The sequence below is a fragment of the Aulostomus chinensis genome, chromosome 15, assembly GCF_037954235.1.
Source record: "Aulostomus chinensis isolate RoL2024-O1b breed Wild chromosome 15, RoL_Achi_v1.0, whole genome shotgun sequence".
NCBI classification, from domain to species: domain Eukaryota; kingdom Metazoa; phylum Chordata; class Actinopteri; order Syngnathiformes; family Aulostomidae; genus Aulostomus; species Aulostomus chinensis.
In genome coordinates, this window is record NC_141334.1 from 14,776,166 (window position 1) to 14,793,359 (window position 17,194).

General features: G+C 41.9%; 1 protein-coding gene across 6 annotated transcripts; it reads left to right on the plus strand.

The window, feature by feature from the left end:
* The first annotated feature begins 1,398 nt into the window (after positions 1 to 1,398).
* On the plus strand, positions 1,399 to 16,202 carry map7d2a (MAP7 domain containing 2a). 6 transcript variants are annotated; one of them, XM_086226808.1, is made up of 17 exons: positions 1,399 to 1,779; positions 3,423 to 3,515; positions 3,902 to 3,997; positions 4,101 to 4,178; positions 4,737 to 4,900; positions 5,195 to 5,291; positions 6,482 to 6,571; positions 8,512 to 8,615; positions 8,738 to 8,853; positions 9,222 to 9,589; positions 9,668 to 9,809; positions 9,911 to 10,091; positions 10,175 to 10,279; positions 10,364 to 10,414; positions 10,603 to 10,642; positions 12,678 to 13,248; positions 14,305 to 16,202. In XM_086226808.1, the coding sequence occupies exons 1-17, from the start codon at positions 1,743 to 1,745 to the stop codon at positions 14,561 to 14,563; spliced, it is 2,592 nt and encodes an 863-aa protein (XP_086082934.1). In that variant the 5' UTR covers positions 1,399 to 1,742; the 3' UTR covers positions 14,564 to 16,202. The 6 variants fall into 6 exon arrangements, with proteins under 6 accessions (XP_086082934.1, XP_086082935.1, XP_086082937.1 ...); XM_086226809.1 differs by having other exon boundaries at positions 10,606 to 10,642; XM_086226810.1 differs by lacking the exon at positions 1,399 to 1,779 and adding an exon at positions 1,843 to 1,967.
* The last annotated feature ends 992 nt before the right edge of the window (positions 16,203 to 17,194 follow it).

Here is a 17,194-nt window from a genome sequence, read left to right on the forward strand (position 1 = left end):
ACCACATTTCTATTTTAAATCAATGCATGCAGGCTTGTTGGAGAATTTTCACGAAAATGACGAGGTTTTCGGGTTTTGGGAGAATTTGCTTTTTCACCCCCCCCCCCCCCACCATCATGAATTCTTTATTTCCAGTTAGTTTAGGCATCCAATATCTCCAGGTAGATGTGGATTAAAATAGAACCTGTCTCACTACTTCTTCATGAACATTTATCTTTCTTGAATCCAATATTTTCCAATGATGCTTAGTCATGCAATGTAAAAGTGTTGGTGTTATGAATTAATCAAATAGGGAAAACGCTGTCAAAACCAGTAGAGAAAAAAAGAATATGAATAAACTCAGTTGAAAAAGCTGTCAGCTACACCACTGGCAGAATTATCTTCATGTGCTGCGCTTCCTTGTGGTAATTCGTGAATCAGTATATACATATCTAAAGTTATATATATGGACTCGATGTACATACATACATGTATATATACACACATACATACACATGTACACATGTATATAATATATGTTTTTAATATTGTTGTTTTATTGTGTTTTATTTATTTATTTATTTAGTTATTTGCTGTCAAGACTGTCCATGCTGAAATAGGCTGTCAGTCTGAAAGCTTAAAAGTTCTGTTATCCAGACGCACTATTTTTGTGGTAATGTTCAGTACCACCTGAGAAAGGTGAACATATTTTGATGAAAGTAATTGACGCCACATATCTTAATTTCAGGAATGATGTGGATTGACATATTTGCCTGTTCCTTCCACATAGCCTCCTTTGTACTCTCTGAGTGCTTTCTTGTTTTATATAGGATTTTGTGATAGCCTTTCACCCCCAGCCCCCCAAGTAAATATATTTTTGCAACATGCACTTTATTTGATGGGCACTTATAGCTGATGTTCACTCAGAGCACAGAAAGTGGTAGAAACATGAGAGCCCCAAGGACCAATGGAAGTTAGTCCTGCCACGGCCACTGCACAGGCTTTTACCTTGATGCCAAAGAGTGTGTTTGTGTGGCTAAAGGTCTTAAGACAGCTGAAAATACACTGACTAACAAAAGCGTTAAAACCACTGACAGGTTTAATTTAGAGCCCTGGATGTTTTTATGATCAAAAGAAATGACAGGTTTAGTTAAGAAAAAACTTTAAAAATCTTTTGTGATTTATAGGTGAAACATGTATACTGATACTTTTTTATACCGAGGCTTTTGTAATCCGTGGGCTCGAAATATAGATAATTAAAACATTTGCAGAATGAAACTGCAGGTCAGCAGCAGCCCCCACTTGGTGTGTGTGTGTGTGTGTGTGTGTGTGTGTGTGTGTGTGTGTGTGTGTGTGTGTGTGTGTGTGTGTGTGTGTGTGTGTGTCCAAACAAGCATTTAATTCAACTCCGCTTGGATTTGAGCAGCTAGCAGTAGAGATCTCCTCCAGTGTCTGTGCGGGTTACGCTGCGACGCACGGTGCGGTCAGTCAGCGGGTAGTGAGCTGGATTGTGCGCACCATCATCATTATCATCTCCGCTCGGGTCCCAGCATCTCTCTCTCCTGCATCTGCCCGAGACTCCTGGCCATCACAAGGTTTCACAATGACCTTTAGGCGGATGAGATCCAGTTGAATGGTGAGAGGCTGCTTTTGTCCGCCGTGGCTGCGTGTTGCTGCTGTGTACCTGCGCTGCATCACTTGCATCACTGCGGAGTGTTTCGGGTGACATCCTTGCCTTTGGGTGTATTCTGTCTTCATCTACAATGGCGAAAACAGTCACTTCATCCAACGCAATAACAGGTAAGCTCCGTGTCAAATGTGAGAGTCACCCTGCTATCAGGCTGCGTGTGTTTGCATCATTAAAGCGATGACGCAATTGTCTTTCTCCCGGTGAAAATGCGTGATGCTGAATGCAGCGACGGTCCTGTATAAACACTGGATTCTTTATCTCGTAAAGGTGTGCCGGTTGCTTTCGTGATTTATTTTAGGTAAAAACACGTTAATTTGTTATGAAACCAGGTCATAGTGTACGGATATGAGAGCTGGAGCGCTTCCTCGCATTGTTTCAGAATCAACATGACAGATTTAAGGGTCGCTCCAAAGCCAAATCACGTTTTAGGTGATGACGCGATTCAATTGGTTAAAGGGGCTTTAAAGGGTGGTGAGAGGAAGTGGACTGACGTGACACAGAGCAGCCTCAGTGGATTATGCTGTATCATTTTTAATAGCATCATTGTGTGTTGACTGTGGTTGAACACAGGGTACTCAACCTCCACGCCCTGACGTAGGTTTGGGGGGGGGGGGGGCAGGCCAATAATCACATTTGATCCAATTATTGTATCCATGGAGGAGGGGAGATCTGTTCTCATGTAGGAGAAATGAACATTGTCTGTTGTTTTGTTTAGTTTTTTTAAAGAGTACTTTTAGATGTAAGAGGCAGCATCTCTGTCTGACATCAGCGGGGGGGGGGGGGGGGGAGCAGGGCTGTCTGCCAGGTTTCAATACACAATAAAAAAAAAACCCTGACATGCACTTGATCAAGTGAAGTGAGTCACTTATAGTTGGCAGTTTAGCCTACAGTGCACATATTGATTCACTGGTAATGTAGAATTAACATTTCTTTGCAGGTTGTGTGGTTGTTTAAAGGCTCTATATAATAATAATAACAATAATAATAATAATAATAATAATAATAATAATAATAACAAACTTCACATGAATGCTGTTACTCGGAATTTTTGTTATATCAAACATAAAACAACATTATAGATGTATCTACCCAATGAAATTGATTTTTTTTTTTTTTTTGCCATCCTCCCCTGATCCAGACAGGAAGATAAATACCCTTCGTCCCTCTGTGTGCATGAGAGTGCTGAGACCTGCAGAGGCCAGACTACTGCACCTTTGCTTAGCACAATGAATAGCGGTGAATGGGAAGCGTTAGCATACCTCTGACAACAGTACACCTTTAGCTTCTTTCAAACACCCCACTGAAACTTCAGTCAATGAAACAAAATGTTTGTTGACTAGAAGGCCGATTGTTAGAGAGGATGAGGAGGATGAACTCTGCACAAAACAAGATCCTGACTTTTGACTGAGGTATGCTAACACTTACCATACACTACCATTCGTTGTGCTAAGCTAACTAGAAGAGCTGCTTTCTGAGGGTCTCAGCTCCCTACTGGGCAAGCAGAAGAGAGAAGAGTATCTATCTTCTTGTCTGGCCCGGGGGAGGATGGACTATAAGCATGCTTTATCAAAATGTGGGTACTTTCTTTTAACATTTATTGAGGGGTTTATTTTTTTCCCATTATTACAGGCTTTTCACAGTTTATGAGTTGATCATTACCTCCCTGTGAACTTAAATTCACAGCTCTTCAGATCTTTCTCACACGACGGGATTATTCAGTATCGTTTTTTTTTTAATGCCTTTTCTGCATTAGGAGAAAAGATGGCTCCACCATCCATCACTCTACTTCCTGACAAGAGAAGTCCGACAAACGGTCACAGCTCACCAGCCCGGATTGGAAAAACTAGTGAGTCAGTTTCCTCCAGCCTTGGTCACAAGAAACAGTCCTTAAACGTGGTTTCATGTAGAGGAGAGTGATTGTTGCACTGTCACTAAACAAACACATTGAAAGCGTTTATCATTTGAAGGCCCGAGCTGTTCTGTTGACAGTAAATGCAGGATATCATTACTGCCGCAACATTCAGCATGATACTTTCCACTCCTCTCCTGTGTACTGCTGCAGTTTGCCCTTGGCACAAGGCTACTTGACAACACAATGCATTTCAACCAGAGCAGCTCAGGAAGTGTTCCCTCTGCTGGGAACAAAGTAGCACTGCAGGTCAGTCCTGGGGCACTGATGTCATACCTTTAAAACTAAGCGTGTTGTCGTTCCTTCTATCTTTGTGATTTCAGCGCCATCTAACTCAGAGAAGAAGCCACATATAAACGGACACGCATCCCCCTCACATTTGGCAGCCAATAACAGTAACATCCATGCAACTAAACAATGTGAGAAGCTCTTCATTAATCTTTATCTTCCTCTCTTTTTGTGTTTTTTTCCCCCTGCATTGACTCTGGCTTTTTTTTCTTCTTGGATGTCTTCATGTTTCAGTTGTGGAAGGCTACATGAAGACAGACGACAGGATGCGTTTAGCCAAAGAGAGACGTGAGGAGAGGGAGAGAAGCCTTGGTAGGGGATTTCCTGTTGTCTGGCATTCAATCGAAAAGACATGATGGGCTTTTTTTTATCGTCAACGTCGTAAAAACACTGTCTTTGTTGAGAAATACTTGTAGGTTCCTCTATAAAGTTTTTTCTTTGTCATGACATTTCTCTCCACTGCTTAATTGCCAGTGGAAGGATCATCCCTCCCTGGCTCCCTGGCTCGCTGATATGATGAGCAGGGTCACCACAGAGAATGTGACAGTAACACACAATAGTCCACAAAAGTAGGTCTCCCACTCACAGATAGTCCTGCAGCTCTTGCAGTTCCCTGCATGATGACAAGGATTTTTATCTTGATGATAGTCTTGGCTGTACATCTGCGGACAGTTCAGTAAAACCTAAAAGTTCACATGATGATGACAGATAACGACGTGTGAGGGGGCTGCCACGAAAAAAAAATCTGGAGAAATGCACACGTAGGGATGTAAAATGATGAAAAGATTGATGAAAATTGTTATATGGTCACATTCGTTATTCGTGTCCTGACGCTGTTGTCCATCAAATCATTTGTCTCGCCTCTTTTAGCGGCCAGAGAGCAGCTGATCCGGGAGAAGGAGCGCAGAGCTCGGCTACAGTATGAACGAACAGTGGAGGAACGCTGGAGGCGGCTGGAGGAGCAGAGGCAGAAAGAGGAGCTTCGCAGAGCTGCAGTGGAGGAGAAGAGAAGGCAGCAGCTCGAGGAGGAGAGGGTCAGTTGATACGAGATGATTTTATTATCTGACGGTGCACTGATGTCTGTCACTTGGGTCTTGTGCCTGTGTATAATTGCAGTGAACAGACGAGACGTGAAGACCTTTCAGGTTATCTGGAACTTCTTCCTGTTTTTAGTGTTAATGCTTTTTACATCGGTCAGCAGAGCCTGGATGTTTAACAGTGCCTCAAAATACATTAAACCTTTACGTATGATATATATGATTGTGTATTACACAAAGAAATATAGTTGTGAGGTTTCATGAATGTCAGCTTCACTGTGGTGCTTTCAGGAGCGGCTGGAGGCACTGATGAGACGTTCTCTGGAGCGAAGTCTTCAGCTGGAGCAGAGATCCAAACGCTGGAGCCGGGGCTGTGCTGCAGGAGCAGGTGAGAGCCGAGTTTATCCACGCAAGAAAAGGCCGCGGTGAATACAGGAAGCAAGGAAACCAGAATGATTTGATTGATTTGCTGTATTTCTGTGAAATACTGCTACTAAAATGATGTGAATGTATGCTGTAGATCAGAGTGTGTGTGTGTGTGTGTGTGTGTGTGTGTGTGTGTGTGTGTGTGTGTGTGTGTGTTTGTGTGTGTGTGTTCGGCCTGATCCTTGTCAACTGCCTGGCTGCTGAAGGACGCATGAACAGAAATGTGTGTTCCTGGATTCCCACAGAGACAGGATGGAGTTACATACCTGCACTGGCTTTTGTTTCAAATATCTACAGGAGTGACAAAAGGAAGCTGTAGTTTCCAGGCTCCCATCACCATGGGCCCCCGCGACCAAAACCACTGGAATTTTTACATTGGATTTTGTGTAACAGCAGAAAACAAGCTCTGTGGGGAACAAGAGTGTATTAGACTTCAAGGTTTTAGTCAGCAAGATAATCTGCACAGTGGAACTCCATGTTGACGACAACCTCTTTAGTCTCATTTAGCAACTTGTTAGCAATTGCCATTTTAAAATCATAAATACATAAATGCTTTGACATTCACAACATCTGTAATATGTACAGATGTGTTTCATTCCAGAGAACACAATGTAAAAATATCTGATGCTTGTGTTTGCCACAGACCTGATTTCAGGCATTTGAAAATCCATTCAAAAATCCCATTGATTTTGAAATGAGGGAACCGGATATTCAATAACTTCTTTCTGGGTGTAGTAGGACTCAGTCCTGTGTGACTGGTGTCAGCTGGTGTTGTTTGTCTGGTTTTTTTCTTTTCTTTAGCAGGATCACATAAAAAAAAAACAAAAAAAAAAAACCCCGAGGCAGGTTTTCACCTAACTTTGTGGAGGGGTCAAGCATTGGTCAATGGAGACCCCATTGAATTTTTGGGCAGTGAAAAAAATGTGCCTTTTTTTAACATTGGGTTTGGCAGAGGCGGCCGAAGCTTTACGCTCTCTGATTGCTCTTCATTTAAAAGTGAAACCAAATCACATAAACATACAAGGCAACATGACAGCCCAGCGTCCTTACAGGCCTGTTAACGTCCATCCGTCTCTCCAGCTGGATGAGGAATTGCTCACTCTCAACTGTTCATAATGCTCTGCTCTGCTCTACTCCACCTGCTGCCTTTAGGTGACAGTGAGAATGCCCCGCTCTCTTTCTCTGCTGCCTCAGCCCTTTCCCATGGCATTGCCTCCCCCCTTCCTGCTGTCAGCGAATCTGGTAATGTCAAGACCCCTCCCCTCCCCCTCCACTCCTAAATGTATCTCCCTTACATCCAAAAGTTACTGTGTGTATGTGTGTGTGTGTGTGTGTGTGTGTGTGTGTTTGTCTTTGTGTGAGCTGAGAGCTCAATTGAATCAAAGGCAAACTTCCTGTGATGCATGTTCAGTTCTTGCAAATGTGAAATTCTGTACAAATGTGACGCTTTGCTATATTTGCTGTGTTTTTGCTTGACTGCAGTGGCTTTCACCTTCGTGTTATCATCAGTAAAAGACATTTTTCAGGGCGGATGTTATCGGTGCAGGAGCCAACACGAACATATCCAAACAGTCATCCAAAAAAAAAATATAACAGCAATTAAAGACAAACCCCAGCTGAAACATTTCCATGACCTAGAGGGGCTTTCAGTCTTTGCTGCCTTATCCCATTTAGACCTGATGCATCACATGGGTGGTTCTAACTTTAAAGGGATATATTAGAATTTTTTCTATGCTAAACTCTATTTGATACTTGCTAACAATGATGATGATGTTTCTCAGCAGAATCCAGGCTGTTACTCATGGAAGTGTTGGAAAAACAGGGAAAAATGAACACATGCGATTGGGGTCACACTTCTGGGTGTACACAGGAGGATGACCCCGATGACCTTGCATTTTGCCTAAATTTCCAAAGCTGCTATGAGGGAAAGTTTGGATTCTGTAAACTCTTCCACTGTACAACATCATCGGTGGCACTACAGAGGAAGGAGAGGTGAAAGCTTTAGCCGATGCTGAAGTTTCATTTGGGAGAATCCTCTGGTTACTTCTAATAATGCCATGAGTTTGTATTCGCATTTTTTCAAGCTATTCTTGGTCTAAATGGGTTAAAGAGAGAATGTAGAACAGTAAGAAAATGTACCTGCAGAAACACACACACACACACACACACACACACATTAAAAAAAAACAACAACAAGACAAATCAATTGCAGATACATTATGAAAATAACACAATTTGATTTGCTCTTTAATGTCTTTGGAGACTCAATGCTTTGCGAAAATGTGAATTGGTAAACAATTCCTGCCAGTAGTTCCCATAAATCAACCTCTGGATTAATCGCCCCAGACTTGTAATTTCCCAGTAATGACCAACAGGCTAAAGGACATGGGATTAGAATGACGTGAATCTCTCTAACTCTATTGGTATTATTGTCCCTGTTTGTGGATTGTTGTTGTTTACAAGCTAAAAAAAAATCAGTGAAATGGAAGCAGGAAAGTGACTCCGGCAGCTTGCAGTAGACAGTTTTGGAGATTAATTGTAACTGACCTAGAACAGAACTATGCGCACTAAAATAGCCTCAGATACAGTCATCCCACTGCGATTGCTCTGCTCTTTAGAGATTACACTTTCCAGATGGTGACAGATGGATGAGAACTTCTAAGCGATGACAAGAAAACAGTGTGGAACCGTGCTATGAGCTCTTCTGGTTGAGTTTGCGGAAGGTCTGTCATTGTTCTGAGAGAAGCGAAGGAGGGAAATGTTCAGAACTGGGGTTTGTAGCCACCATGCAGGCTTGTGTGTGTGCTTTCATCACATTGTTAGCAGCATACAGACTCATGAATAGCTACAAATGTGTCATGAACACAACCCAGTATGTCTGAATGAGTGCACAAACGTGTGCAATATATTCCACCCTGTTTAGTCAGGCCTAATGCTGGGAAATCAATTCCCTTCTACCAGAAGTAATTAACTTATCGCACAATTAAACATGCATGCAACATGTAAGTCTGTGCTTTTAAATGTCTAATTTTGAATACACTCCTGGGTTAAAATGAGTCTGTAAGCTTTCCTGCTGCACAACATGTCCAGGCAAGCCCCACCCCTAACTATATTATCATCCACGTGTCATATTTTTATTTCCCATCATTTGATTTGAGAAGTGTGTATTTGTCACCGTGCAGCGCCCTGCAGCCCTCACAGGTCACCTCTGTGCAACACTCTGAACTCTGATCACAACAGAGCTGGATTTCAGGGAGGCTCTCAGTCTACTCCCAACACACCCAAGGTCAGACACATTTCTGCATGTTCACACGACGCCCGTGCGAATCAAGCATGAGTGGATGCAAGCCGTGTGAGATTAAGTCTCACATCACAAGAACACTGACGTGCTCTCTGGCCTGCACACAGAAAGAGCGGCTGCGCAGAGAGAGGAGAACGGCATCACCTGGTTGTGGGTTCCCTGTGAGAAGATCTGAATCTCCCGCTAGTGTCACCAGACACTTGGCTTCTCCTACTACCTCCAAGTAAGATCATCAGTGGGATCATTTGTGTTTTTCCCCTCTGTATAACTTCTTTTGACTCCAGAATGCAGAAAGACCAGCTCTTGCATTCAGGTCATGCTCATCTGCTTTAGCGCCAAACTCAAAGTGTCGTAGTTTGTTTGTTTTTAGTTAAAATCAAAGGGTTTGTGGATTCCCATGCACACTGCTGGATGAAGACGGCATAGATTACCAGAATCTGTGAGTTTGAAAGCTGATGTTTTGGGCAGGGTTTTTGTTGTTGTTGTTAGTAGTTAGTTGCTGTTCACGGTAAATACACGTGGCTAGGCTAGGTGAAGTGTCACTTTAATCCTGTTTGTGATAAGTTAAAAAACTTTTTGATCTGCATGCAGGCTGGCGTCTAAAATACGCGCCCAGTCTCCCAGCAATCAGTACCATTACTCTCCAACAAGAAATCGTCCATCCAAGTCAGCTGATGATAAGAAACCAGATGACAAGAAGGTGGACAAACACAACGAACAACCTAAGATGGAGCCTGCAGTGAAAAAGAACTCCAACATCAATAGTGTGAATCCAACCTTACAACCTGAAGAGAATGAAATCTCTAAAACCAAACCATCTAAGAGTGAAACTGTGGATAAGCACCTCAAAAGTGACACATCGGATAAAAATCAGTCTCCTGACAGAAGAGACCCCATATCTCTGGAATCATCAGAGAAGAAAACAGACAGCAACACTCAGAACAGCGAGAAGAAAAAAGGTAAAGTCTTTCTTATCTTCCTCAAAACTTTTAGCATGTTGAGATGGTTCATACACTCATGTTTCCGTGTGTTAATAGAACCAAGCACGACCACAGGCAAGATGGCAGCTGGCACAACGAACGCAGAGGAGGCCACCAGGCTGCTGGCAGAGCGTAGGCGTCAGGCTCGAGCGCTGAAAGAACTGGAGGACAAAAAGCGAGAACAAGAGGAAGAAGAAAAGTGAGATTAGTTAGAAAATTAGGAAAAAACATACCAGGCTTTACATTCAAAGGTAGCATGTCTTTAGATGTGTTTAATGAGCACATGCATCTTAAACTCAGACTAAAGAAGGAGCAGAAGAGACGGCAACTTGCAGAAGAGCAGCGACAGCAAGAGGCGAAGGCTCAACAGGTGAAGGAGATGGCGAAAAGAGAGGAAGAAGCTCACGTGTTGGAAAGAGATGAAGAGAAACGACAGCAGGACGTTGTGGAGCAGCAGCTACAAAACCAAATGAACAGAGAGGTTAGAGATCATCAGAGGAAGCTTAGAGTAACAATTTCAGGGTCTGGACCGGTCCATGAATACAAATGTCTTTCTCTCGACAGAAAGAAAAAGCCAAAGTCCAAGCTCAAGAGGATGCTGAGCGTCAGCGGCAGGACAGAGAACTGCAGGCGCACCAGGAAGAGGAGGAGAGGCAACTGAGAAAAAAGGTTATTTTCAACATTAATATCCTCAGAGAAAAGATGTTGCACTTGATAATCATACGGTGATAGATCGCTGGTATATGTTCACAGAGAATTGAGGAGATCATGAAGAGAACAAGGAAAGCTGAGGCTGACTTGAAGGTACTGTAAGAGACCCCCTCCGTTCTCATACAGTCGTCCTGCTGCCTTTAAACACCCGCTGATTTATATTCAACTCTGACTTTCTGTTGTTACCTTATTTATTAAATTCTATTATTGGTGAGACTTTGGTTTTGTGTCCTATTTACCACCAACGTTGCCTTTATCATCCTTGTTCTGCACTAAATCAGAAGGAGGAGCAGGTGGAGACAAAGTCCGTCTCAACGCCAGGTTAGTATGTGATTCAGTCACCTTGTAGATACTTGCGTTTGCCTGCTTACTCCGCCTCTTCCTGTACGCCTCGCAACTGCAAAAGAAACATGTTCTATTTTTGTTCACTGGTTTTGAGCATGTGCAACGATGGTCTCGTTTGGGTTGGCTGTGAAATCTTGACGGGGATGATATTTTTTCAGTATTATTTTGCATCTGATCAACAGATACTTATGATTGTGATGCTTTGGCTTTGGCTCAGAATGAACAGCTACCGTTCTTACACACACAATGAGCTGAAATCAACCAAGTGATCACTGTTACAATGTTCTGGCTTTCAACCCAGTTGGTGGAGGGGATTATACATTATCTTCTGGAATATGGAGCAGCTGCCAAGTACTTTGGTGCTGATGAGGCACCTTTTAATTCAGAGCAGCACCTTGGGAGCCGACTAAAATTAGCTGCTTTTCCAACTGACCTTGAAAGAATTACTCATTTCTTGCTTCAAAGCAGGGCTTGTCAAACGATTCCACGCTCTGGACCCTGAAGTTTACTCTCGATATGCTGCAAAGCCCCCTTTGAAGGGGACGTTCTGGAGATGTTTTGGTTGACTTTCAGACACTTTTCACAAGCATTTAAATATATGAAATCCAATCCAGCATCTCTGATCTCACCCTTTTCCCAGAAAATCCACCGTATTATTTTCAAAAATGCACAAAAAATTTGCATGAAATGATCTAAAATCTATCCGTCCATCCATTTTCTGTTCCGCTTATCCATTGAGGGTCGCAGGGGGGCTGGAGCTGAGATTGGGCGAGAGGCGGGGTTCACCCTGGACAGGTCTCCAGTCCGTCGCAGGGTCATCAGGACCAATTAGGGGCTCAAGGATACTTGGACGTGGACTATGATCTGTAATGTCGTGTCAAAATCGTAACAGTGAAAATGAACACATTATTCATGACACGACATCTATGTTTATCAGTTACCTCCACCACACTGTTTTTGGTGGTATTGTGTCTTTTTAGTCTATTAGCAGGATAAACCAAAACCTTTGTGGCCAAATATTTATTGATTGATTGATTCATTTAACCTTGATAGGGGAGTATAGTAGAAAGAAACTGTTACATTTTGGGTGGATTAGTCAGAGCGCCACCTGGTGGAAACAGGGAATTACATGTCTTTTTATACTTTCAGGTCCTCCCCCTCGTGAGGTGACTAAATCCATCTTGAATTTGGGCAGAAACACCTTAAGGTTTTGATGGCAGGTTACGGGCAAGGCTGTGAGTAGTCAGTAGGCAGTGTTGCCATGGCAACACAGCAATTATTAAAAAGAAAGTGATGTAAGTGGTCAGATCATGATGAGGGCACCTCTGAGCTGATTTTATGTCGTAGACATAGCACCACCTAGTGGGTACAGGAAGTATGAATGATGTAGCAAACATCATTTGATTTATATTGGACTCTCTAGTGACACCTAGTGGAAGCAGGGAGTCATATTTGCATGACATAATGAGTCTGTTCCTTCATTCAAAATCCAAATATTATCAGGGATCATGCTCTTACTCCATGCTACAGCCTGGTGAGCCTGCTCATCAAGATTTGCAGCATTCAACAGAGCCTGAGCATCAAAGTGCCAGGGCTCAAAGTTCTCTTTGGTGGAGGTATGCGCCTTATAGTTATTTTAAATTAAAATTAATTTATTAGAATTACAATATTGTTCAATGGTCGGATCAGTGATGCTGAATCAGATTTCTTTTGCCTTTCAAAAATATTACAAAAAAAGAAAGAAAATATTTGTACTCATTTTCTTCAGGACCCTTTGGAAATGGACTTCTAGGGTCCCCAAACTCCACTTTGAGAACCTCTGTGGTCGCGTGTGAGCTCACACTTTATTTGAAACGTCCAGTGTTCATTCTCTACTCAACGGGGTTTCACAATATTTAGTGTGACTCTGTCATAACTGCCATCACTGTCAGCAGCAGCAGACTGAAAGTGACGTAAACTGGACGGTTCAAATAAAGTGAAGGCCATTGTGATGCTTTATTATTCTCCGCAGGGGAAGTTATGACTGGTAATGCTCAGGTGAATGAACAAGCACCTATAAAAGCAGAGCTTAAAGAGCAGGTCACAATGAGGGGCAACGTGAATGAAGCAGCAGCACAGATGGACAATCAGACGAGCGCCTCGGTCAAAAACAACTCTCACCAAGTGGCACAGGCACCCCGTGTTCCGGACAAGCAACCGGACGACAAACAAATCAGCGGAAAGCAGGTTAACAAGGACGGCAAAGACTCTTGTGTTCTCAGGCCGCAGGAGAGAGAGTTGGAGGTCAACAAAGAGCACAGAGTCAATGTGAAAGCTGCACAGGAAATGAATAAAGAGCCAACAAAAGTCAAGCAAAGGGAGGGTGGTGTGATGAATGGAGGAGTGAAGGCTGGAGGAAGTGCCTTGATGAGAAGTCACGGAACTGCTGAGGTGGTCAAACAGCAAAGCCTGCATGTGTTGGTGGCCGAAGCTAAAGGAGGGTCCCAGAAGGAGGTTATTAGACCCCTGCCGCCGCCAACCATCAAGCTGGAGCCACTGGATGTATCAGGGTCAGGTGATGAGGTGCAGTCCATGGAGGTCAGGTGGGTCATTACGTAGCCCTCAGAGATGTACAGCTAGATTGTCATGGCATAACCACTTGTTACTCCTCTGTTCTACTGTATCTTCTTACCAGAGGGAATTGCTGTTTTTGAGATTTAGAAAAGAAAGTTACAATTTGAAGGAATATTCCATTTTTTTTTAGAATAAGATATGCTTGATTGTGGTCTTTGTCAGAGCCAGGCATGAAGACAGAGACTCCTCTCTCTTCCGTAGGAAGCTGAGACCTGCAGAGTCCAGCTGAATGTCAGTTAGCTTAGCACGATGAATGGTAGTGGGTGGGAAGTGTTAGCATATCTCTGTCAGCAAATGCACTTTTCGCCATTCTGTTCTTCGCCTGCATTAATATAAAAATGGCTGCGCATAATTTCAATGATGTAATAACTATTTAAAATTGGGAGATAATATAATTTGAGAATCAGACAGACAGTTGGTTCTACTTACCTGACTGGGTGCAGTGCTTTGACTCAGTCGCTCATTGCTGATGACTGGAAGAGCGACTGCTGCTCCGAGTCATGGTTGACTTTGTCAGAGAGGATGAGGAGAATTAATTCTTGACCCAAGGAGGAGGAACTTCAGCTTTTGTGCAATGATCAGGCCAGACGGAGGCATGCTAACACCTCCCATCCACTTAAAAATCACTGTACTAAGCTAATTAGCAGGCAGCAGGTCTTTGTTGATCCCAGCTCCCTAATGCACAGCGAATGAGGGAAGGCCTTGAGGAGGATGGCAAAAGAGAATTTGTCCCTCAAACCCAGTGTGCTCCTTTCAATTCTGGAAAATTACATGTAATGTCTGCGAGTTCAACCCTAACATACAGGCTATATTCTGAGCTGTTACCCTGGTAACCACCCGTTACACTGATAGTCTTTACATTTGACTGACATAATCTGTGCATGTGTATTGACAAGCCTCACGATAGTCTTTACATTCGTAAACTCGGGTGTGAACATTTAAGACTTACAGGACTTGTAAAACAATGACTTGGTGTGTTCTCTACAAAATTTAATAAGGTCTCTTTTATTGATAATATATTTCAGCCCAGCTTCAAAAGAGGAGCTGATTTCAATTCCAGAGTTCTCACCGGTCAATGAAATCCAAATCAGCGGTATGAGTAACGACCGCGCTCTTGAAGACCTGATGGACCTGACGGGCAGTGTCACCTACGCCAGGATGTCCTCTGAGGGCAACATCGGGGACTGCAACAAGAACCTGATCGAGGGCATCGTTAGTCCCATGTCAGACTCAAAGCTCATCGGGTTGTCGCCTCCATCTTCCAATAAACTTAGCATCCAATAGTAGTCCATTCATCTCTCTCGCACGCCTTCTCCCTCTCTCTTACACACACACACTCTCACTCACTCACACACGCACACATGCACACTGGGTGACAAGTTTTATAAATGTGGCCATGTGTCATCACAGTTATGGGAATAGAGCCATAGTGATTGAATTAAAAAAAAAACAGTAAACTTCCTGCAATATACCTGTAATATCTCCTATAGTCTAATCACATTTAGCAACAAATCATTTTTGTTTTGTTTAATTTGTAGTTGAGAGGATTCTTGAGAATCCAAGATGTGTTTGTAAAACGATGCAAAAGAGTCAGGGAGAGAGAAGTGTGTCTGGTACACAGAGTGAACAAGCAGGAAATGTATACATATATCAGGGTTTTGAATATTGTAGTGATGTACAGAACATAACTGCTAACCTAAAGTAGCTTTATAACATTTATCATTCATCCGATCACATGACCAGAGTAAAGCCTGCTGAGAGCATTAATGGCTGCTTCCATCTTCCCTCTTTAATACTATAAAAAAATAAGGCATTATTTCTAAGCGACTGACATAATCTGTGCATGTGTATTGACAAATGTTTTGGCTGTGATTTATTTCTCAGGATCGCTGCAGTTTGAGGTCTGATCCTTAGATGGTTAATTCTTATCTCTTGACAATTCTTTTCCTTTATTCTTTTTTTTTTTTTAGTTTTAAAGTGGACCTTTCTAACTGCACGTGAGTAAGAGAGATGATTCCAGCACCGCTGATGTAAATGTTAATGCAGATTTTAAAACAAAACATGGCATCAACACAGATTAGGATACATTTTCTGTATGTTTGTTGTAGACTAGAGTGAATGTATAACATGGAATTGCAAATATAGTCTCCAGTAGTGCACTGATCATATTCCAATGCAAGTTCCCCACTTGAATAATTCTAATTTACCTCATAGTTCAATAGATACTGAAATTGATTTCCCAAGTTGAAAATATTGATCATCTTCATCTTAGTTTAAATGCTTCATGTAGGAGTGCACTGCCGTGTGAAAGGTTTCCGAGGCACAACGTTAATGGATGCTTAATATTTTTTATGTAATCTGTTTATGAATGTGCACTGGAGCAGGAAGTTGTAGCCGAGCTCTGTCATCGTGCTACATCATCACAGTTTCTTTTTCCTTTTTGGTTTTCTGTGTCATGTCTAAATGTAAATCGGTAGAGAGGCTGTGAGCTCATCATTCTATAGTCTTCTGGTGTGTTGCTCTCTGTTTGGTTGTGTGTGTAACCTGTAATACTTGAAGCTTGAAATCTCTTCTCCCCTAAACAGGAACGCTTGCACACATGATCATGTCTCTTATAGAGTGTCTTATAGACATAGATTTGAAAAGGCAATTTTTTTTATTGTCTTGAGTGAAGTAGCTGTATAACATCATACAGTATTTGGAAGTTAGAATTTTGCCTATATTTGGCATATTCAAAAATTGCAGCTCAATATGAACTGAAGTTACAGAAAAATATGGGAATGATACACATCATTAAAAGTCAAAACAGCTCAAGGGTGTATTTCAAAGCAGTATATCACAGTCTAGTGACTCTTAAGTTTTTGATATGGATATTGTGCATGGCTTGCATGGTCATAACCATCTGAAACAATAAAATGTAGAACTGGGAAACAAGTGTTTGTATTTGTGCGGTCATGTGTATTTGTGTTAACAGACAAACATTCAACCATAGAGGAAGAAGAAACACAACTAAAAAAAAAAAAGACAGATGTAATGTTGAGTACTGTTTCAGTGAGCAAAATATTATATACACAAACCTGTCCCAAAGGTCTACACGCCTGAGCCCTTTATGATTTATTGTAGTTTAGTTCAAGCAGAGCAGGATAATATATTGACATAATATCTATATTGTGATAATTCGATTAGATATAGTGTTAGATTTTGTACTACTGAAGGGTTGCCTTTTTATATTTGCTTTTGATTTTAAACAAATCAAAAACAAAATACAAAAAAAAACAACAATAAAAATACCACCAGTGTCACAATATCGATATTGACGCATTTGGTAAAAAAATAAATAAAAATTAAAAAAATATATATACACACACACACACACACACACACACATATATATATATATATATATATATATATATTTTTTTTTTTTTTCCATATCGCTCAACCCTATGAATTAAACATTTAATAAAAAGGCTGAAACAATCCTCCTCCGAACCAGCAGGTGGCGCGTCAGTTTGGCAACGCCATGTTGCAGGAGGGGAGAACTCACTCAGAGATTATCTACAAAACGAAGATTTGGTTTTGGGTTCTTCGAATGGAGGCCGGAGACTGTTCTCTTTGAATGGATACCGATGTGAAATGGAGCTCGGTACTGAGCAACATTACAAGAAGGTGCATTCTTGAACGCAGCACTCATAAACACGAATGGTCGTTCGTGACAGTTATATGTTTCGCATTTGTTATTAAAGTCTGAACATAGGACGTCTTTGCCCTGACGCCCGACCACGTAGCACCATACTACTAATAAAGCACAATGAACGTACTTAAAAGAGAAGGTCAGGAATCTCTACCTCATACTCTCGAGTATAAATATGTTTTCTTCAACAGCTGTTCTGGACGGAGAACTTTGGGTCATCA